We start from the raw sequence: 23,600 nt of genomic DNA, 5'->3' as shown, positions 1-23,600 counted from the left end.
GACCCCATGCCTTTCATCCTGAGTGGCAGTCTCTAGAAAAGAGGAAAGAGGAAGGATCGAGGATGAAACATGACTCCCACTTGGACTGACTCTGGACCCAAAGACAAAATGGCTTCCCCGGACTGTTTCCAAAGCTTTATCGTCTCCCCAAATGAGCATCACAGAGTGTGAATTTCCCAGCCCCCCCTGGAGGTTATACAACAGAAAACAATCCCAAATCAAAGTAGATTTCAGAAATGCGTGGTCAAGTAAATCAAAGCAGTTTTATGACAGCACTTTGCAGAGCCTTTAGATGAAATAAAACGTAATTTATATATTCTAAGTGCATTTTTAAATAAAGTGTCATAGCAAGTATTTAACATATAGTGACTTGACAGCTGTCCCTGAGCATTTCCTGTTGTGTATGGTCTCATAAATTCTCATAATTTCATGTCAATAGTACTGTCATTGTTCCCATTTTACAGACAAGAAGAGCGAGTCAGCCCAAGGAAAGTTTCACTACCATGTGTCAATCCAATGATACATGGTAGAGTTGAGATTCAAAACCAAGTTCTGTCCAACCAGGTCCCACTCACAGGTGAGGGGACCCTGCGAGAAGTATTTCCAGGCTATTTATTCAGCAGGGAACCCCTTCCCGCTCATGCTCCCCAGTGCATCTGTGGGAAACCCTGCTCCAGGTCACTTCTAGAAGGCTCTCTAAAAGCCACAGAAGGCACCTCAGGACCCTGCTTTTCTTTCCTCTCCCCTACCTGTGCCTGTAATCAATCACCCACCAACACAGAGGAAGGTGGATTTGGGCTCACAGCTCTGAAAGTCCAGTCAGAACCAGGTGGTGCTGTCGTTTGGGGTCTGAGGTGGTGCTGAAGGCTGGAGAAAGTTGCAGCATAAACACATTCACCCTTGCCCAGGAAGCAAAACAGAAAGAAGGGAAAGTTGCCGTGGTCCCTCGATCCCCTTCCAGGCACAGCTTCCGAACGGCCTACAGATCTCCCACCGGGCTCCACCTCTTAAAGGACATCATAGTTTCCCCAAGGGCATCACAGTTTTCCCAACGGCATTATAGTTTACAGACAAGCCTTCAAGACACAGGCCTTAGGAGGGATCCTTACCCAGCACATGAGCACTGGGTAGCTCCCAAACTCGCGGCAATGGAGAGATTGTAGGTTAGACGAGGGGAGGGGACGGCGCAGCCTTGACTCCGAGTCCGGCAGCAGCAGGTCCCGGGTCGTCCCTCTAGGCTTGCCCTCCTGCACCCTCTGCCCTCATCCTTGACCCCAGCACAACCTCATTTCTTCTGCTGTCTTGGACACACCTCACTACTGCCAGCCACTGTGCCTCTCTTACCTCCTGGGACACCCCACGTCCTCCAAGAAGTGTGCTCAGGTTCCCTCAGCTGAGCTACAAGCCCCAGACTCTGCACCTGCAGCCTGGCCTTCCTCTGGGCCATATCACAAAGCTCGTCCTGAGGAGACCATGGAGATGGTGCACATCAGATTTGCCTGTCCCATCAAGCAGCAAACCCCAAAGCATGAGTCGCACGTGTTCCCTTTGTCCCCCCAGTGCCGAAAAAGAACCTGGTGTAAGGCTGGCACCGTCTCCCCAAAGGAAGGGGAGATTCGATTTGGAAGATTCATTCCACCTCACTGAGAAATGATTGATTCACAAACAAAGCCTGTGGAGGAGCCCCGTCCCCCGCCTCCATCCCTGTTGTGGGGTTTTGAAAGGTGAGTGAGATGGTGATCTTGAGTGTCAAACTGGATGAATTTAGAGTTGCCTAGGAGACATTCCCCTGCGAGTGTCTATGGATGTGTCCAGAGAGGTCTGGCTGAGGTGTAATGTGCGTGGCACCGTCCCAGGAACTAAGATCAGGTCTGAATAAAAAGGGAAAGGGGGAGGAGCAGTGAAACTTCTCTAGGGGTGACTCGCCCTTGTCTCTCTGCTTCCTGATTGTCTTGGACTTTTTTCCCCCCCTGTTGCTGTGATAAAACACTCTGACAAAAGCAACTTCAGGAAGAAGAGGGTTTATTTCAGTGCCCAGTCCCTGGTGCAGACCACCATGCCGGGGAGTCAGGCAGCACAGCAGGACCACATCAGATCACGGCCAGAAGCAGAGAGCACCAAATGCTGGTGCTCAGGCCCCTCTCACCTCTTCATTCGGTCCAGGACCTAGCCCTGGACTCGTAAGTGAGCCACTCACCTCTCAGGTGAGTCAATTAACCAGTACAGGGCACAGGGGTGGGGGGTGGGGGTGGGGTGTTGACGACATGGACAGACAGGTAGTCGCCTTTCTGTTGATGTGATTAGACTCTGACCCAAGCACTTTAGAGCAGGAAAGGGTTTACTTGGCTTGCACTTCCAGGTCACAGCTGATCAGGGAAGGAAGTCAGGGCAGAAGCCCAAGGCAGGAGCTGGAAGCAGAAGCCATGGAAGAGAATGCTTGCTGGCTCACCCAGGCTCATGCGGAGTTAGCTTTCCATACACAGGACTACCTGCCTAGGGGTGTTTCCACCCAAGTGGGCCGTCCTCCTGCATAACCAAGACATTCCCCCACAGACCCAGCCACAGCCCAATCTGATCTAGGCAACTCCTTAATCGAGGTTTTCCTCTCAGATGACTCTAGGATGTGTGAGGTTGACAAAGCTAACTAAGACAGACAGACACACAAACATACGCACACTAATAAACACAGAGATATGTTTTTTAAAGTCTTAAAAAAGGAAATCCCTCAAACATACCCATAGGCCAACTTAACCTAGACCACCCCTTCCTAAGACTTCCTCTCATATGTCCCAGATCCTGTGAGGCAGACAGCTGAAATTACCGCCACACTGGCTGAGAACAGGATGTGGCCTGCTGCCACGCCTTCCCACCATGATGGCAGCCAAAATAAACCTGCCTTCCTTAAATGACTTTTGTCAGGAACTTTTGTCTCATTAATGGGAGAATAACAACATAGAGCGAGTAACAGTAACACGGGGCTGCATCTGAGTGAACCCACTGAATCCTACCAGGACGGTCCAAGAACCCACAATCCCTTGAACAGGTCAGAAAACTGAAGCTCAGAGAAGCCATTCTGTCCCACAGCTCAAGGTTCCGACATGGCCTTGGGGGACTCAAAGCCCAGGTGTCCTACTGCTGGGTCCCAGGGGCTACAAAGCTTGAATCTGGCTTCTTAAACACACAATGGGCACACACAGGGAGGATGCAGCAAAGCCATGTGATGGGTTGGTGTAGAGAAGGGGAAACACTTTTTGCTAGAATGAGGTACCAGAAAACGAGGTACGGAAGGATGCTTGGCTGAGGGGACCAGGCGACAGCACAGAACAGCTCTTGTCTGCACACCGTGGGCAAGGGACTGGAGGATTCGAAACTTTGACTCAATGACATGTTGAAGGTGTCCTAGGGAAGTGACCGCATAGGCAGATGGTCAAGGGTCACCAGATGAGTCACATCCTGGCACCAGTCTGCCTGAGTCCCGGGAAGCCTACGACAAAGCTCTGCCTGACCTGATGGGGGGTTGCCTGGGCCCCTATACGCCCCAGTTCATTCAGCATCCTTTGTCTTCTCCATCACTCCATCTGCCTGCCCCAACTTGGTTCCTCAGAGCTGTCACCTGGTATAATGAGCTAGTGAGAGCGGGCCACGGGGTGAGCAAGGGAATGACGCCACTCCCACCCCCATCCCTCCTCCGGGCCTCTCCTGTTTCCCCATCTCTTCGTTTCCATGACAGCATCTGGCAACGAGATATCCACTTCAGAACGCTGGCAGGGATGGCTCACAGGAGTGGAGGGCAGTCTAACCTGCTGGACACCCACTGTGCGGGTGCCCCCTGAGACTTTACAGTCACCATCCCAACTCCTTCTCCAGCCAGAAGAGGACAGGTGTCTCGGAGAGGCATCCACACCCTCCGTTCTGCCTACAGAACATGTCAGAAGCCCATCCCTTCTCACTGCCTCTGGTCCCACGCTGGTCTTTGCCCTGACGGCCTGGCTGGGGGGAGCAGCACAAGTGTCCCACAGAGTCACTCGGCCACTCTTTGCTTCCCTTCTTCATTGTTCCAGGCGAATGGAGCCAGAGTGACGCTTGTCACACCACCTTTGGTCCCGTTGCTGGTAGCCCAGAGTCCGCCAGTGGCTCTCAGGGTCATCTGAACAAAAGTGAAGGCATCACGATGGCCAGGAATGTCCTCCACACCAGGCCTGCTCTCTCCAGTCGCCGATACTCACTATGCTCATTCACTCGGATCTTCTTACTCTCTCTAGAACGTTCCAAACTACTGCCATCCCAAGGTCTTTCTATTCCTCTTTCCAGAATATTCTTCTTCGGGAGTGTACCTCCAGGCTTCATTCTATCCAAATGCCCATTTCTCACTCTCTGGGTAAAGGGACCCTCCTGTCCTCACATCTGCCTTTTGACAACAAGCTTCATATTTCTGGCCCCATTGGAAATGACTCTCTGCTCTTCAAGCAGCACAGGACCCTGGATAAGCAGATGGTGCTGGACTTGGAGGATGAAGAGGGGACTTCCCAAGCCTGCTCTGACTGTGTTTAGAAGACCTCTGACCCTTCATTATCTCCCAGGGTCCTTGGTGACACTTGCTCACCTCTTGCAAGATTAAGTGGACATAGGAACTTATCTTTCCTAATGACTCCCTAGAGGACACTCATCCCTGTGTCTTATGCAATGGTCTCCAGAGAAATGCTGTTGGGAGACCAATGCAGGAGCTGGAAGAGGCTCCTTGAGTACTCTGTGAGATGCTCCTTTCTAAGGACAGGGACCCAAGACCTTGGTGTTCTGTGCTTCACAGTACAGTCCACTCATCTATTCTGGTGCAGGGACCCTCCGGTCCTCACGCCTGCTGCCCACACCCCTGAGTGTTATACTGAATGCTACCTGAGGGCCTCCTTCTCACCCCCCAGCCCTGCATGCACATTCATGCACGCACGCATGCACGCACGCACGCATGCACGCACGCACGCACGCACGCACGCACGCATTCAGGAACAAAGCCCTAGGCAGGCAGGACCACTTGTCTAATCCGCTCTTGTATCTCATCACCCAGAATGGTCTCCAACACCAAGGGGGTTGAAATAGTCTCCACTGCTGAAATCTGTTGAATGAATAAATGAGGCCTCTTGGTCACAAGGCTCCTCTGGAGGACAGCGGAGCACACGACTCTGTCACCCTCCTTATTGGGGACAGTACTAGTCACAGTCATCCACTGGTTCTACATGGTGTGGCTGGGGTAAACTGTGTGTCCAAGTGATCCCTGGCTAACAAAACCAAGCAGGAGGGAAAACTAGAGCAGAGATACAGAGCTATGGGGCTGCAGAGCCACAGGGCCATGGACCATGACTGAGAGACATCACAGCCAGCAGATGTCCACGAGGAAACATCTCCTGGGCCAGTAGGAGAGAGGACAAAGATATCAAGGGCGAAGAAGGGAAAGGACTAAAGATGCTGCAGGCCTGTAGAAGCCAGGGGACAACAGGAACCATGGGACAAGAAAAGCCACAGAGCAGCAATGACAGCCGGTTAGAATCTGCTTTGGGGAGAGCCTTTCCGTCTCTTGCAGGGAGCCCAGGAGCCAGGACAGGAGCGGTCAGGCAGGGCGGGAACTCAGCACATGGGTGTGGAGTGATGGAAAGGTATGACAGGAGCAGAGGGCTGGGCAGCCAATGCTCTTATAGTTGTCCCTCCCCTGGCACTGGAGAGGGAAGCTATGCCTCACTGCAGAGGGGCGTCAGGACAACAGGTCTTGGGGGGCTGCCTGGCTGCAAATACACCCTTAGTTCCCCACAGGGTCTGCCATGTATGATAACACTGTGTTCGGTCTTACGCATGTCCCCCCATCTGGACAACCAGCACTTACCCAAGCCTAAGGCATGCTTGTGGCTATTCCCAATCCCGGCAAGTAGAATCCGCCTGCCTTGCAGGGCCATGGCAGGGGATACCTGGCCAGAGTCTTCACCTGGGCTTTTAAGTAGTTTTGATGAGATATAAATCATATCCCCACAACATTTACCATTTTTTAGCAGGGGATGGTTATCTTATTACTCTACCATAGGCTAGCCTCAAACTCATGATCCTCCTGTCTCAGCCTCCAGGGCATTGCAAGGGCAGCTGTGGACCATTTGACAACATTCGCCCACTTTATATAAATTTCACCACAATAAAAATACGTTTAAAATCACTGAAGTATGCAGTGATACGGGAACATGAGATGTGAGTGGGCAGAGAAGGTGGGAAGCCACGCTGGCAACAGGGACACGGAGCTAAGGATGGAATCCAGGCATAGCAGGGGAGAGCTGGCTGTCCAGGCAAGCAAGCAATGGTACCCGGGCCAGCCTTCACAGAGCCTGTGTTCGGAACTCCAAACTGTACTCGGCACACCTGGGAGAAAGAGCACAAGAGTGGCCTTGGAGGTCAGGAGACGGGGGCCCCAGAGTTAGCACCGCCACCAAGAGATGACATGACACGCCCCGGAGAACTTACTCTCTGTGGTAGTTAGCTTCCCATCGCTGTGATAAAAGAGCAGAGACAACCAGCTTAGAGTGAACAAGGGATATTTTGGCTCACAGAGGTGTTAGTCCGTGGTCATTTGGCCCTGAGCTTTAGACCTGTGTTGACACAGTACATCATGACACTGTACATCACGACATACATACCGTCACTTCAGAGTCACTGTCTATTCTCACCTCATAGCAGCCAGGAAGCAGAGGTGGAGAGGGAGAGGAAGAGGCTTGGGGTCCTACTCCTCTTCAAGAGCATGTCCCCTGACAGCCTAACTTCCTCTTACCAGGCACCAACTCCCAAAGGTTCCATGGCTCCCAACAGCACCACAGGCTGGGGCCAAGTCTTAACACACAAACCTTTGAGGTGGCACGTACTGATGATGCAACTCTTTCAGCTCCCAGCTCATCTCAAAGATGCAGATAACAGCAACCCCAGCCTCACAGAGGTGCTCAGAGGATGGACCAAGGCGACACTCAAATGCTCAGCATCATGCCCGACTCCCAGCAGATGCTCAGCACACACCATTACCAACCCGCCTTGGGTCAGGTGATGCTGGCGAGACTGATGAGGGCAATTTCCCCAGGAAGCACGGATGTGGAGATGCTCAACTTGAAAACAAGTGTTCTCAGAATGGCATTCAGAGCCCGACACACAGCTCTGCATCTGAGATAAAAAACGACAGGGCACATTCAGCAGAAACGCTCACTTCTGCGGGGCTTTCTCCCCAAACCAATCACAGAGAAGCATGGGACTGGCCACTGAGGTCACCCTTAGCTCTTGACATCAATAGAACAAGCCAGCCAAGTGTCAGTCCAGAGCCTGTCGTCTGTGTCTGTCACTCACCCCAAGGTGGCACTTCCACCCAGTGCTCAGTATTTGGTTTTACTTGGTCTGTGCTTTTCCCCCCGACCTGCTTCTAACAAAAGTCTCAGGGAATGATCAACATCAGGCTCCCCCAGAATCATGTATCCAGCCTGGAGCTCAGGAGACAGGGGACACACACATAACTCCTGCAAACATCCACTCTTCATTGTTGGGAGAAAGTTAGGTGGATGAAAGCAGTCTGACCTCCCACATGAAGACCTGTAAGGATTGGCTAAAAGTGGCCATTCCCACACTGTCCCAGGCGTGTGGCATCACACTCCAAGTGGCTCTGTGGCACAGTGGAAGGGGGCCAGAAGACCCCAGCTCAAACTCCAGCCTGGCTCCACATTAGCTGTATGCTGCAGAATGAGTCACTCAATCTCTCTGAGTCTCCCTTTACACTGTCCCCTCCCTATGTCCTTGTAACTTGTCCACCTTGTACCTGTCAGGATAGCAGGCCACGGCTGCACAGTGTTCTCAGTGCACAGAATTTCATGAGACCCATCAACAACCTCCAACTCCTATTCAACCTCCGTGAGCCTCGGCTGCTGGCCCAGGCACTGTCTTTCCTGCTGCTTTTAGACAATCAGGATTCTGTTTGGTCCCAAGAACTTCACAGGGAAGTCTCCTGTGCACGCGCCCATCAAAAGGCCTGTGTTGGTATCTAGCTACTTCATCTGAGGTCTCCACAGAGGAAGCAAGTTGGGGGAAAGAGTCCATCTGAGGGGAAGCCATATAATTTTTACTCCTGCAGGGACCGAGTGCCAGCTGCAGGGCCTCCTCATCAACATGCACAGCACACCCTGTGCCTGCCTGCAGCCCTCTGTGGTGAGGAAGTGCAAGGGGAAGAGCAGTGAGCAGCACATTTCGGTGCATGCGAAGACTTCGGGAGAAAAACAGCCACTCAACAGTACCTCCAGTTTCCACCTCTGGAACACTACAGTCTGGCCCGGGAAGGAGTCAAGACGCCTGCTCCCTCACCTCAGAAACAATTCATGGTGTGACAGAGGCCTTCAGCGAGACCCCCGGGGTCAGGCAGAAGTGCAGGACCCCTCCTCAGCCCCTCCCACCCCCCATTAAGCCCACCCCATCACAGCCACACTTCTTTCACTACACAAAGCATCCCAGCCTGTCCCATCTTGTTCCCTTTGCGTTACTTCCTGCTAAGTTCCCGGGTCACCCTCTGAGGGGCACCTGGTCATACACCCTTGCTGGAGTACACCCTTCCAATTGCCCTCTCTGCCTAGAATGCCCCATCTCCTCAGCTCTACCCACGGACGTCGTATGTTCCAAAGCCCTGCTCACCTTCACTCGTCACTCGTTCACTCATCCATTCATTAAACAGCCTCCTAACTTTTACTCTGTCTCCTGCACTGTGGTGGGTGACAGACATAGAACAAGGGGACAGTCACAGCCCTGTATCCTCAGACAGCTCAGACCCTAGGGAGACAGACGGTGACAATAAGAAATAACGTGTGTGGTAGACGTAGGTTCAGGAGTGCCGTGAGGCCAGAGAAGACCCTAACCCAGGCTGTGCGTGATCAGGGTGGGCTTCCTGGAAGAAGACACATGTACCCTGAGTCCTAGAGCTGGAAAGTGGGAGAAAGTGTGTATGTATGTGTTGTGTGGCTGGATAAGAGCTAAACATGGGTGCTGGGTGTCCCCAGCATGAGCTGGCAGTGTAGACCACAGAACGTCTGTCACTCATCCAGCTCCAAGAGGTGTAGACTCCTTCTTGCTCCACAGGTGAGGGTGCTGAGTAGAGACGGGTTAAGTACTTTCTCCTGTGCACAGTTATCAAGCGGCCTGGTCAGAGGTGGGCCCAAGCTGTGCTGTGCCCAGGGCACTCTGCTGTCTATGATTTCGGTCCTAGGTAAGTTTCTATTGCCGTGATAAAGCACTGTTACCATAACACTGTTCCCAGGGAGGAAAGACTATTTCAGCTTATAGCTTGTAATCCATCACTGAGGGAACCAGGGCAAGAGCTCAAGGTGGGAACCTAGAGGTAGGAACTGAAACAGAAGCTGTGAAGGATCACTGTTTACTGGCTTGCTTCCCATGGCTTGCTCAGCCTGCTTTCTCAAACACGCAGGACCACCTGGCCAGGGTGGCACCACCCACGTTGGGCTGGGCTCTCCCATATCAATCAATTAAGAAAATGCCCCCACAGACTTGTTCACAGGAAAACTGATGTAGGCATTTTCTCAATTGACAGTCCCTCTTCCCGGATGACCCTGGCCTGTGTCAAACTGACCGAACTAACAGGGACACTGTGCGTGAATCTGTGTGATCCTGACATTTGCTCTCCTGCCAGAGCATTGATCAGAGACGTCTTTCTTGGTTCAGCCTAGTGCTCATTCCTTATAATAGCCCTAGATGTCATCCCTGGGTTTGGAACAGGAGGTGACATGGTCAGATTCTACCAGAGAATGACCTCGGGTGATAACAATGGGCTTTGGGAGGTGGTGGGACAGGTATCAGGGGTCCCGTAAAGGGAAGATGAGGTCTATGCTAAAGTGGGAACAGGAAGTGTGTCGGGAATGGGCTTGGCAATCAGTGGGATGCTGCCACCTGTCACCTACGGGGACTGAAGTGCAGAAAGGATGTCTCGGGATGTCTCCCACACCTCTTAGGGGCCCAAGCCCGTTTGCCCAGCCCACGGCAGCCCTCCAGACTCCGCTCCCTAAGCACACTCCAGCATATGCTCCAGCAGAGGGAGAGAGTGCTAATCCTAGCTCCCCCAAGTGGGCAAATGGCACTGTGCCTGCAGAACTCTGAATTCCCTGCAGAGGCTCCACCCATGAGGAGAACATCTATTCTACCCTAGGTGCAGAATCAAAACCCCACAACGGAGTCCCCACAACGAAGACCAAGATCAGCACAGCGAGCTATCCGAGAACACAGCTTCAACCCTACCTCCAACCATGGCTGCAGGCCCATGCCACCTGCCCAGTGCCCATTCACGGGCTCCTAAGAGCCACCCCGCTTCCTTCTCTCCACAGCAGTCTCCTCTTGCTCGGACCTCCACAACAGCTTTCCAAAGTCCCTCAGTCTCTGTGGTGTGTCAGCCAGAACCTTCAGCCTCAATGCTCACCTCCCTGGGTGGCTGAGCAACAGGACGACCTCAAGAAGGAGAGGCCCTACTGTGCGTTGCCCAGAGCTCAGCTCCTTGTCTGTCAGTAGGATGGAAGCCCCAAAAAAGCCAGTGACCTGCTTCTTCCATCCTCTGCTTACACAGGTAATAAGCCAGTACCCGACACCCTGGACTGCCACGCCTCCCTGCCCTAGCTTACCTGACTATCTTTTCTAGCTCTTTCCACACAACTGGACACACACACACACACACACACACACACACACACACACATGTGCACACACACACGTTCACACAGATCTAAAAGGAATTGTGCAAACAGACCCAATCAGAGCTAGCTAGGTAGACAGCCTACAAGCTGCCAGACTCTCCCCAAGAAAGGAGGGGCCGCTGGCCAGCGTCCAGCACCGCACCTGGGCAGGAACCCGGCCAGCTCTGCCTCCCAGCCACACTCGCTCTCGAGCCAGGCTGACTGACAATCACAGTGACATTTTGTTCTCCAGCTGCCTTGCCTTTTATCTTCATTCAGCTGGACAGAGCCGGGGCTGGGCAGAGCCGACTATTCACCCAGCCCCCCTGTAGGAGGGACCACGGGAGGAAACACCATCTATCTCTGTCTCGTGTTCCTAACTTGCTAATGGAGGGCCTCAGTCAAGCCCGGTGCCAGGTGCTGTGAGAATCAATCGATAAATTACCAACAAATATTTATTGAGCTCCCGAAGCAATAGTGAAAACAGCTTGTCTCTGTCCAGGGTTTCCTACTCCCGGCCATTCAGCTCCTCAGTCCGAGTGGCTCAGGGCCAGCCCTGCATTAAACAGAGACACTGTGGTGGGCTGTGCAGCCACCTGTCACCTTTTCTTTTAGCTTGCACTGGGTAGGTTTTTATTGTGCACCTACTAGGTGCCAGCTGCTAATAAAGTCACTGCAGATGGAAGGGATGCCAGCAGATATGTTCCCAGTCTATGAGTTGTGCAGACAATCAAAGAGAGAATGATCAGATCATGGGGGCGGGAGGTGAAGCAGAGCAGGCCTCCCTGAGGAGAAGACAGCTGGGGACTTAGAGATGGAAAGGTGCAAGCCTTTATAGGATCTGGGACACGGGGCTCTCAATAATGCTGTCAGATGAGTATCACTGTTATATCCCTTTTCCAGACGAGGGAACTGGGGCCAGGGAGATTAAAGTGCTTCCTTGCAAGCTAAAGACTGGAGTCCAGGAGCTGGAGAGATGGCTCAGTGGTTAAGAGCACTCAACCAAAGGATTCCCAGCACCTATATGTAAGCTCGCAACCATCCACTTCCAGGGGATTTGATGCTCTCCGTCTGGTCTCTGTGAGCACCAGCACACACATACATGTATGTAGTCAAAGTATGTCCAGGATAAGACTCGGAAACCTCAGTGATGAGCACCAAACCCACCCAGCCCTAGGTTCTAGCATGCCTTACTAGAGCCTTCCCCTAGGGAATCTCAGTAACACAGCCAGTGTTACTGAGATTCCCAGCAGCTCACGGTCTCTGATGCCATTTCCCTGACATTCGGGAACAGGGCCATACCACTCCAAATGAAAAACCCAACAAAATGATGGCTGACTTCCTGGCGGGGGCGGGGGCGGGGGTGGGGGTGTTCCATGCAGCTGTTCATTAATCAGCTTATTTAATATACGTACGCCCCTGTTGTAGATGCTTTTCACATACTCTCTCAAGCTGCATGACTCATTTAATACTCATAAACGATCCTGGCAGTAAATCGCTGGGTGTCACTGAGTGACAGGGATGTGGCAGCATTCATTATCAGACACACGTTGTAAGGCTGTTCCACTGCTGCATGAACACACCAGAGTGTCGGAGGCAGCAGCACACACATGAGAGAATGAACCGTTGCCCCTGGCTACAAGTCAGCACAGCCTGGAGTGTTCCAAATACCACAGGTGACCGTGATACAGCTGTAAGTATTCAGGCATCTGGACGTGTCTAAGCTAACGTGGTTGGTGGTTGCACACCCGGAATCCTAGCACTTGGGACGCTGAGGCGGGGCAACACTGCAAGTTCCAGACCATCCTGGGCTACAGAGTGAGACTCTGCCTTTTATAAAAAAGATCATAAATAGGAGCTGGAAAGCTGGATCAGCAGTCAAGAGCACTGGCTGCTCTTGCAGGGAGCCTGGGTTCAGTTCCCAACACCCACATGGCAGCTCACAACCTTCAGCAACTCCAGTCCCAGGGGATCTGATGCCCTCTTCTGGCCTCCTCTGGTACTGCACACATGAACATACATACAGGTAAAATTTCAAAACACATAAACACTTTTTTTAAGAAAAAAATTAATCATAAATAAATAATTGGAAAACTCCAGATACAAAAAGGTGCAGGCAAAATATGAGAAACAGGATAAAAACATGGGTCACCTGCTCCTGCTCTTACAGTGGATGGATCCTACAGGGCAGAGGCTACTCTGTGTCATCGACTATAAAGCCTACGGAAAGATCTATTCACTTCCACAGACATCAGGAATATTGTACATGCAGCCTCTGTAAAACCGGTTATCATGTTTAAAAGGTATTTATTTTATGTGTATGGATGTGCACCATGTACTTGCCTAGTGACCATGGAGGCCAGAAGAGGGCATCAGATCCCTCTGGAACTGGAGTTACAGGTTGTGGGGAGCCACCACGTGAGTGCTGGGGACTGAAGCCAGGTCTTCTGCAAGAGCAGCCAATACTCTTAACCACTGAGCCATTTCTCTAGCTGTGTGTGTGTGTGTGTGTGTGTGTGTGTGTGTGTGTGTGTTTAATTGGTGGTGGAGGTTGTTGGGTTTTTTTGTTTGTTCACTTTTGAGGCAGGGTCTCGTGTCTCCCAGGCTAGCTTCATACTTATTACATCACTAGCCAGTGATGACCATGAATTCCTGATTCTCCTACCTCCAGCTGCTAGTGCTGGTGCCACAGGCATGGGCCTCTTGATTATCATTATTATTGTTGTTGTTATTATTTTACTTTTTAAACACTTTGCTAGAACTTAAGGCATAAACACATTGGTTAGCTGAGGCCTTGCATTTTCTCATCATATCTGTCTGTCCCACTGGAAAGTCTGACGGCAGGGACACACCTACAGCTGTCACCTCCTGTGATGACAATGTCTACTCTGCCTCACTGTCATCTATGAGATGCCGGCCGACCATCTTTGTCTTCAGTTCATCTTTGCCCAAAATATCATATGGCACGAGACTACTGTCACACAGCCCATTATACAGGGAGGGAATCAAGATACAGACAAGCAGAGGCATTTGACCAGGACACCGTCTGGAGGGTCATGGGACCAACACAGAGCTCTATGTCCCCAGCCCTGACCCTTGGTTGGATTGGCAAATGGCACTGTACAGCTGAATCTGTGTATGCAACAGTCTCTCTGGCCTTTTCTGCCTCAAATGTTCTTGTTCTCAGGGAGAGATGGGAATGGCCTGATTTAAATGCAGGATCATCCTTCCCCCAGATTCATACAGGGAGCCTTGGGAAACACTAGAAAGAGCAGGGCCGCCTGCAGCCCTCCAGGGAGGCTGGAGCCAAGTTACCCAGAGTGAGACCCCTGGGGAGAGGTCCCATTCAAAGCCTTAGGGCCATGAGTGTGGCCCAGCCATGGCTCTGTGCTTCACATGAGCCCAGGTCAAGGGACAGCAGTGTGCATTTACTTAATGAGGATCAGCGAGCCTCTTCAAGAACAGAGAAACGCCAGTGAGCAAATGAAAGACGCCCAGCTGAATGAAGAAACCACATGGAAATTGCCTAGAAAGGCGGGCAGCTGCTAGCTTAAAAATACATTCGGTAGCTATAAAATACATCTGGGTAGGCATTTGGTAGCTATAAAATACATTTGGTAGCTATAAAATACACACTATACAAATAGCCCTCAAATGTGCGGCTCAGTCCCCGCTCCTCCGTACCTCCTCTGTGCCTGCACGGACCTCGGAAGGCTAACCTGCCGTCTGCTCATCCACCAGTCTGCCTGTTCCCAGCCAGCAGTGGCCACTTGCAGGAGAAAATATAATGGGTGTTCCTTGCCTAACTCCTTCCCCACCTTGCCCCTAAGGGTGGCTGAGGGTGGCTGCAGGTGGCTGAGGATGGCTGCATGTTCAGGTTCTGTGCTTGTTCCTCGAAAAACAACACCCTTCTCTCGCCCATGCTTAAGGGTAGGACAAAAACAAACGAACAAAAACCCTGCTCGCCTCTCCCTGATGCATTGAGGCCACAGTCCCTTGGTCAAGCTCCCTTTGGTCAGGCTCTTTGCAGCCACCCCGTTTCCCGCCTCTGCTGACTTTCCAAGCCAGTGGGACAACATACAACACCCCAGCCCAGACAGAAGCCTGCAGCCAGTGTCCGGTGTGGCTCATGCCGGCGGTATTCTCTGGAGCGGCGTAGCAATCCGTCTGTAGCTCTGCCTCCCCAGAGTGATCCGGTTCTGACACATGAAGCAAGAGAGGGAAGAAAAGGAAGCAAGAAAGAGAGGAAGGAAGATTCCGTAAACAGAACGGGGAGCCTAAAGGAAACCTGCTTTAAATAGGTAAGAAGCAAATCATCTCACTGTGAAACACGAAACCACTGAAGATAATCAACTAGAACCCTTGCTTTTCCTCATCTGGGAGAAGGAGGTAGTAACCCCCCCCCCCCACAGTGTTGTCACAGTGACTAAGAAAGATGATCCCAATTAGTACAGGGCCTGGCACGTCTAGCTAAGAAGACCAAGAGAAGATTCCAGCTGGGAAACTTGGCCCCATCTAGCTACCCAGAGGAGTGGGAGGGGGTGTGGAAGTGAAGTCAGGAGCAGACACAGTAGTGGGTCATTAGGTGCGGTGGGTCCTGCAAACACTAACACGCCAGGAAGAGAGTCCCTGCCACCAGCTGGAAGAGGATGGATGCGGGAGGAAGTCAAGTTCCTCAGTCTCTGGCCACGGGAGAATGATGAATCACCAGCACACAGCCTGCCGCAGCAGCAGCAGCAGGCTCAGGAGGAGACTCAACCGCAGCCCACAAGCATCGGGTTTCACCTGGGGCTGAGTCTCCTCCCTCTGGGGCCCTGGGTTGGCAGACCCCCTCATTCAATGTGCACGGCCGGGCTCTCCCCATGCCACTCAGGCAGCCTCTGGGCATGTCTGCCCTAGGCAGTTGGAGCCTCTCAGTGCTGGAAAGTTCCTCTCGAACTTGGCTGAGTGGCTGGCTTCCCCACCCTCCACTTGTGTCTCACTGATGACCTCCAGCTTGGCTTTCTTTCCCACCCTCCAACTGTGACCTCACTGGTGACCTCTAGCAAACACCCCAGGAAGAACAACACCTTGCTTCAGCAACTGCTTACAGCACAGAAGAAAGTTAAACCAGCCGAAGTCTGATAAACACACTTCAATATGTCAATCACCAGGAATTTCACTTGTGCACTCACATTACAATCCTATGCTAAAAGATCGTCTGCAGAGATGCTGCAGGATGACACAAGGTGCGTTTATGCCAAAGAAGCAAAAATCAAGGTTTATCAGGCCAAAAGCGTGGGGAAACAATTATATGATCATCCAGGCTGATGTAGGAAAAGTATCCTTAAAATGTCTACTTCCATTTACTAAGAAGAACAGAAAACTAGACACTGGGAATGAGAGGGACTTCTTCAACTTGACAGAGTGATTTACCACAAACCTAGAGTCAAACTATATTTAACCTTCAAATTAGAACAGCTCCTGCACTGCCCCAGCAAGAGGCACAATGCCCATAGACACTTCAATTCACCACACTGAAGTCTTAGGAGGAACAAGAAAATTAGAAAGAAAGAGATGAAATTGCTCATTGTATCTTCTACCATTGTATATGCCATGCTTTCTAAAGAATCTACTAGGGCAGTTTTTAATTAGTAAGAGGTTTGGCAAATATTTCTGGACGCAAAATTAATTTGCAAAATGCAAATGTAGTTCCCTAACAAGAAACTAGCAGAACTTTAATTTAAAATATATAAATGTCCAACAATTACAACAGCCTCAAACTATCAAGTACCTGGGAATATAGCTAACAAAAGATGTATTGAGTCATCAGGAGAAAATTAAGAACTCACACTATGAGCTGTTAAAAATGGTTACCGAAATCCTCCATTGAAAAGAGGTACAATGTTCATGGAAGACTAAACACTACACCTTCTGCCCTCTAGAGGGCAACAGAGAGCTTGGCAGTAACAATTGGGACTTGGAAATTGGAGTAACCTCTTCCACCAGGGGCAATGCTCTGGGGGGAGCTGGGGAGCTTTGGATGGAAGGTCCAGCCAGCCCTGAGTCACAGCAGGATATCAACATGGGATTCCTGTAAGAAGTTACTCAGTGGCAGCGACCCACCCAAGGAGACCTATTGGAGGCAGAAGCAGGGGTGCTGTGGCCTGTTGCCTAGCATCCCTCTCCCGTTTATCGCCACTGCTGCCAGCCACAGCGCAGAAGGACCCGAGGTTCCATCTCACATTGCTTTTAGACTCTGGCTTTGGTGTGTATTAATCGTGTTTGTAGAAATCACTAAGAGCATTTACACTGTTGCATCAACCTCGGTTTCCTCACCTGTAAAGCAAGGACAGGGATTCCTTCCTCAGCGTCAGAAGGAAACAGACGTGAAAACACTCTTGTAGTGCTGGCTCAATACAGGACCTTCTTCTGGCTAGTACTATTGCTTCTTTGTAGTCTGGGGGTCAGAGACGAATGTTCTGTTTCCTAGCCTGGACAATAGTGTCCTCCCTTCTGTCCATCTATCTGTCATCAAAGGCATCACAGAGTCCTTACTCTGGTCATAACATTTCTTCAATCAATTCTCATAGCAATCCCTAGGGGAGGTGTTGTTCTATCTGGCTCTGTTCTACAGATGGGAAAGTCAAGGTTCAATTCTCCACCAGGCATCCGTAGGTGCCTTTTGTGGAATGGGGGTACTTACCAAGACGGACACAGTCCCTGCTCTACAAGAGTCATCCTCTAGTTGGGAACCCATCCAAACCCCACTAACAAACTGGAAGAAGAGCCCACATCCAAACTCAGCTCCACTGGACACCAGCGGCTACACCCGCTTCCACTCCTCCTCGTTAACGGTACAGTGGTTGCTAACACACATTCTTCTAGCAGCAGCAAGGTGCAAGAGCCCTTCACCATGCAAGCAAGCCACCGGGACCAAGCGAGAGCTGTCTGCTTCAGTCCGTGTGACCCTCCTGCAGGATCATCAGAGAATTACCACGGGGTTGATGAGTGCATAAAAGAGGTGAGGCATCCTCCCGCCCCCACCCTGGACAGTATCAGCAGCATTGTTTCCTGAGAGCGCGCCATTGAGTCTTCTGCCACCGTTAATGGCAGAAGTGAGTCACTTATAAGACACAGCTTTGTTATAATTACCTCCTGAGATTCAGCAGTGCTCCGAGTCACTGTGAAAGAGAGGGCAGCGGGTGACTGGGTCTTGAAGGATCCTCTGCCAGGTACGGCTTTCAGACAAAGCATCTTGGATCAGGAGCAATTACAGCTAATGCCCAGTCTGAATGCTAATGAGAATTATTTACAATTGCATGTAATTCTTTGCCATTTATACACTCAGCTGGTTTTTCTTTTTCTTTTCTTGTCTACCTCTGAGTTAATCCTGAGAAACGGGATTACTGGTAGTAAGGAAGATTTCATGGCCATTTCACAGATGAGGATACTGGAGTCCATGGTCATGTGGTTCTAAGGAACAGAAATAGGTTTCGACTATGTGTGTCCTTGCCTGGGAGAGGGCCTGCGGACCTCTGAAGGCACTCTCCTTGATCAGAAGGCATGCAGCAGCATCACCACAGCCAGCTGCACACCCTCAGAGGCAATGGCTGGTGTCCTCTGTTGGAACAGCTGTGGGCAGATCCTGTGAAACAGACCTCATACATGCCCTTTAACCCTGTAATTGTCAAGAGACTCTTGCCTCTCCATGGGGAACCCAAGCAATGACCACAGGGTTCAAATCCAGGCTGAGAGACAGGAAACACCTTCTTCGGCCCTCCAACTGGAGACTCCCCAAGTCCCTCCTAGCCTGGCCACTTCCTTTTAGAAAACATCTGCTTGAAAACTGCCCTGGATCCAAACCACGCAAGAGCATAAAGTTCAAGCTGCAAGGTGAAAGGGACAGACCCGAGGTTGTAGTCACAAGGGCGGCAATACCTGGGGCTTCCCCAGGACCTGGCGCAGGGCTGGCTGGGCGAGGAGTCTTCTGCCTGTTAAAATTAGAGGTTGAGGAGGACTTTTGAGGTAGGCAGCCTCTAACTAGATCGGCCCCGTTTTGCAGGTGAGAAAGCGGGGGTCGGGGGGCATCTAGAGATGTAGCTCAGTGGTCGAGTGTTTGCCTAGCATGAACCAGGCTCTTGTTAATGCTAATAAAATCAAAGCGTCCCAGTGGCCAGGAGCTCACAGGCTTGCTGCGCTGAGGCTGCCAGAGTGTCACAATGACAACAGCCGCACTTACACGGCACTCTGGCAAATTACAAGGCACTGTCACAGTGCCTTGTCACCGTGAACACAGTTAATTCTCTCACCAGCCCAGGGAGGAAGGAACCATGAACACCTCCATTCAAAACATGGGAAATGGAAAGAGGTGTAGCAGCTTGCGACAGCGCATGAGAGACAGCATGGTGACCGGACCCAGTAATGCACCTATGACCTCTCTGCCATGCCTTGGTACTGAGGGAAAACCACTGTGTTTCTGCCAGGCACTCCTGGACTGTAGAAAGTGTGCAGGCAAGAAATTCACATACAAAATACCTCCTCACCACACTCAAATCAGGGCTGGGGACCCCTTCCAAGCCAGGACTGCCCAGGACTGTTCTGGGGGTGGAGGGTGCTAGGGACCCTGGCAGGCAGCTCTGGCCTCTGCACGGCTCTGAAGTTATAGATGGGTGGTACCCAGCTACCTGCTGGCTCTTCGGGTCTTTGCCATATTTGAAAACAGCATCAGGCAAACCCTGTACTCCACCAGGGGCAATGTTCTGGGGGCAGCTAGGTGGCCATGGACTGAAGGTCCAGCAAGTCCCAAGTCACAGCAGGATATCAACATGGGGTGAGCAGGGATTCCTGTAAGAAGTTACTCAGTGGCAGCGACCCACCCAAAGAAGCCTGTTGGAGGCAGAATCAGGGGTGCTGTGACCCCTGTTGCCTAGCATCCTTCTATTGTTTATCTCCACGGCTGCCAGCCACAGCGCAGAAGGACCTGAGGTTCCATCTGCCACCTGAGCTTCACTGGTAGTCCAAGATACAGGCAAGATTGGTACTCCATCCCCACTCCACCACGGACCACCTGGCCAACTCTAGGCAATCTAGTTAACCTCTCCGAGTCTCCACCTATTGCTCAATAATGGTGCCTTGCGCGGCTGCTGTATAAACTATGTTAATCCACAATCATCTCCCGTGGGCTCTCGCTGTCTCCAAGGGTTGCTGGTGACCCCCAGGAATAAAGCCAAGGGTGGGGCATTCAAGCCCTCCCTGTCAGATCCCCACCTCCCCTCTCCTTCATGTTCCAGTGACACACTTCACTTGCGCTCAGGTTCCTGCCCTCTCTCTCCCCGCCCCCCAACATCGGAATGTACTCGCCAAGCGCCCCAGCCTGGGGATCTTCTAGCGGGATACTACCAGGATACAGCTCCAGTTGGTCTGAGGTGGGAGCCCCCTGCCGGAGGACAGCAACCCTGCCTAGAGCATCCCTGCGCCTCCAAGGTGGCTTCTGTAGAGAGCCTCTGTGCTCTGCTTCCAGAGCAACCCAGCCTAAATTCCAGAATTTATTATCTCCCAATGCTCGTCCCCAAAAGGCAGCCCCCACGGACCTCTGCCACCAGAATCCTTATCCCGGTCACAGCATCCACCCTTCCCCCGCAAAGGATCCCCTCTAGTACAGCAGCCAGAAGAAGATGGTACAGCCAGCTGGGAAAGAAGCGAGCGCTGGTTCAGATGCCCTTCATACCCAGACACCTGGTTTGGGTTCCACCTACCTAAGTAGCCTGGATTCATCCAATTTAGGCTGAAGGCGCTTCTCGGAGGCACAACTTTCCCTCCCCAAGCCTCAGTTTCCTCCTCCGTAAAGTGGGTATATTAGTACCTGGGTCCTGGGAATTCAGGAGGATTTGAAAGATAGTGGATGCCCGGAGCTTGGCACGGAGATCGCACCTCCACCCAGGGGCTGGGTTCACCGTTTGCATCAAAGTCAGACCCCGAGGAAGCTCGGGGAGCCCCACAGGCGGCCCTCTGGCCCAGGAGTGGAGAGGCTCACGAGGATCGGCGCGCCTGGCCCAAACCGGAGGAAGCCACAGGTGTTTGTGCGTCCGGGCGCAGTAGCCACAGCTCCGCCATCCTACCCAGGCCGCCCGCGTCGCCAAGGCACCCGGCGCGCCCACCTCGTGCGGCCACCTGCAGGGTGTCCCCGCCGCCCTGCGGGGGCGAGGAGCTCAGAGCCCGGTCTGAGCGCATCCTCGCCCGCCGCCGGGTTCCCGCCCCTGCCCGCGCCGCGCTCCGACTCACCCGCGCCGGCTCCGGGGAAAGTTTGGCCGCGGCTGCCAGGCTGCTCGGTGCGGTGGCGGAGGCCTCGGGGGTGGCGGGAGCACGCGGAGGCGGGCGCGGGGGAGGAGCCGCCGAGGGGCCCGCCCACCACCAGCCCCAGGGCACCCCTCCCTCGCCCGGCTTCCACCGCCGCGCCCCGGGTCCATGGCGGAGCGCTGCGCCAGGCAAGAGACCAGGGACGAGCCTGGCGATGGCCCTCCGCCACTGCTACTGGCACGCGCACCCCGGGGCACACAGAGCCACAGACCAGACTCAGATGCGGAGGAGCAGACAGGATGCTCCACAAATTCAACCACAAGTGGAGGAAGGAAGACACTAGAGGGATCAGTTTTTTAAAAAAAGTGTAGCCGGGAGGTGGTGGCGCACGCCTTTAATCCCAGCACTCAGGAGGCAGAGGCAGGCAGATCTCTGTGAGTTCAAGTACAGCCAAGGCTGCACCGATAAACCCTGTCACGAAAAAAACAAGTGTGACAAAGAGACTCCCGAGGTTTAAAACCGCACACCCTTCTGTTTCTCTCTAGGTCCTGAAGAATGAGGTCTCTCCGCTCCCCTCCTTCTCCTCCCCCTCTCTCCTCAACCTGCAAGTGCAGAGCTGGAATCCAGAGCCTTGCTCTGAGCTATTCAAGAGAGTTCAACTTTCACTGTACCATTTCACTTAGGAAGAGGGGATGGACGTGTGTGTGTGTGTGTGTGTGTGTGTGTGTGTGTGTGTGTGTGTGTGTGTGTCTCCACAGGTCTCCAGTGTGGAACTTGAACTGTTTTCATTGTCTGAGCTGGGAGAGGGCATTTTTCCTTTCTTCGTCCGTGTCAGGAAAGCCTGTTTAATGTACGGTAATGACTTCAGATGGGAACGCTCAGCGACCGGAGGGCAGCCGAGGGAGGGGAGAGACTCCTCCTGGCAATGACAGCCTGCCTCCTAGAAGGGGCTCATCCTCCTGTGGTAGTGAGTGCTCGTGGGAATGCAGGCTCAGCGTTCCCCAGGGGGCTCATTTTCACAGACCTGCACGCTAGTCTTGGTCCCGCCTCTCTTCGGTGGGCCCATCTCTGTTCCCAGAACTACAGGTGTGCCCCTGTTTAAACCTCACATCACATGAGAGGGAAGGAACAGTCATCCTCCCTATTTACAGAGGAGGAAACGGAGGCCTGGAGTGGTTCTGTAGCTTCTACGGGGTCCCAGAGAGAACTGCACTTCTATCCCACCCAGCCTGAGCCCAAGGGCCAAAGCCAAGCCAATCTTCATCCCAGTGGGGCTACTGGCAAGGTCGGTGATGTCATCTACACGCAAGGCTTACTTGGTACAAGCCTCACTGTAGCCCTAGCCCCGGAGCCTGTCTGTGCCTGTCTGCAAGGTGGGGGCTCCAGATTCGTTAGAAATGCCATTAGGAATGCCAGAGACATGTGACTGAATTCAGGACAGCCGTCGCGCCTGGGTACCAACGCTGCCTGACTGGTGTGATTCAGAGAAAAGGGTTCCCCTCCCTGACCTGTACCTCGGGAGACCCAGGAGCGCAGGAATCCACGGCAAGTTCCTCCCACTTCCGGTTGCTGCTCTCGGGAACTGGGTATTTACGATTTGTGGGACTAACGCACCCTTTGGAACCGAGTGAGCGCCTACGGTCGCACCTGTTATAAACTGTAAGGCAAGTATTTCCTCCCCACAGCTGTAGGGAGCGCAGAAGTCGGGGGAGCCTCGGAAATGGTGAGGTTCCTGTCGTCTCGCTGCTTCCTGAAAGTCAGCAAAGACCTGATAACTTGGAATTCTCTCAAGGAGGTTTCACTTCCTAAGGCCGACTTAGGCCTGCTCTACACAGGGGAAATTTTAGGAAAATCAGCATTTTAGAAACAATGTGTTAAGACATTATTTGAAGCCTCTGGTGATTTTTTTTTTAATCTTTGCTGTGGCATTTGTGACTGACAGATCATATTGTAACCTGGGCTGTGTCTATCTGGGGTCAACCACCTAGCAAGAGGCAGGTAGCAGGTGAACAACTAAGGCTAGCCCTCCTGTCCTCTGTCCTGTGGAGACTTTGGCCCAAGAGCTTTACTTGGTTAATAGGCCTATGTCTCACAGCAGTTCTAGGAGGCAGCTCTGTCTTCATCTGAGATGAGAGGGGCTCAGGATGATGCACACACCTGCAGTCACACACTGGGGAGGTAGAGGGGGCAGGGGTTTGCGTTTAAGGCAACCTAGACCACACAGTGGAGCTTGGTTTTTTGTTTCATTGGTTGGTTGGTTGGTTGGTTGGTTTTTTTGTTTCGTTGGTTGGTTGGTTTTTCAAGACATGGTTTCTTTGTACTGGCTCTTAGACCAGGCTGGGCTCAAACTCACAGAGATCCCTGTCTCTGCCTCTCGAGAGCTGGGATTAAAGGAGTGCGCCATCACTGCCCCGTGAGATCTTGGTTTTTTTTTTTTTTTTTTTTTGGTTTTTCGAGACAGGGTTTCTCTGTGTAGCTTTGCGCCTTTCCTGGCGCTCACTTGGTAGCCCAGGCTGGCCTCGAACTCACAGAGATCCGCCTGCCTCTGCCTCCCGAGTGCTGGGATTAAAGGCGTGCGCCACCACCGCCCGGCTTGAG

The 23,600-nt window shown here is 52.3% G+C and overlaps 1 protein-coding gene across 3 annotated transcripts in view; it reads right to left on the bottom strand.

Moving 5' to 3' along the window:
• Hrh1 (histamine receptor H1) overlaps positions 1-21,051 on the bottom strand; it is a 91,500-nt gene extending 70,449 nt beyond the window's left edge. The window contains exon 1 of one of the 3 annotated variants that reach the window (XM_015988569.3): positions 20,988-21,051. Coding sequence is in view for 2 of the 3 variants with exons in the window: in XM_042273850.2 (XP_042129784.1) it covers positions 20,569-20,668 (100 nt within the window). In the remaining variant the exon portion in view is untranslated. Of the gene's footprint in view, positions 1-20,461; positions 20,850-20,987 lie in introns of those variants that run through there. The other 2 variants (XM_042273850.2, XM_042273851.2) reach the window with 2 other exon arrangements.
• Between the last annotated feature and the right edge of the window lie 2,549 nt (positions 21,052-23,600).

This window comes from Peromyscus maniculatus, chromosome 3 (assembly GCF_049852395.1).
Source record: "Peromyscus maniculatus bairdii isolate BWxNUB_F1_BW_parent chromosome 3, HU_Pman_BW_mat_3.1, whole genome shotgun sequence".
Taxonomy (NCBI): Eukaryota; Metazoa; Chordata; class Mammalia; order Rodentia; family Cricetidae; genus Peromyscus; species Peromyscus maniculatus.
The sequence above is the reverse complement of the archived record's forward strand: the minus strand, read 5'-3'. Positions and strand labels throughout refer to the sequence as shown.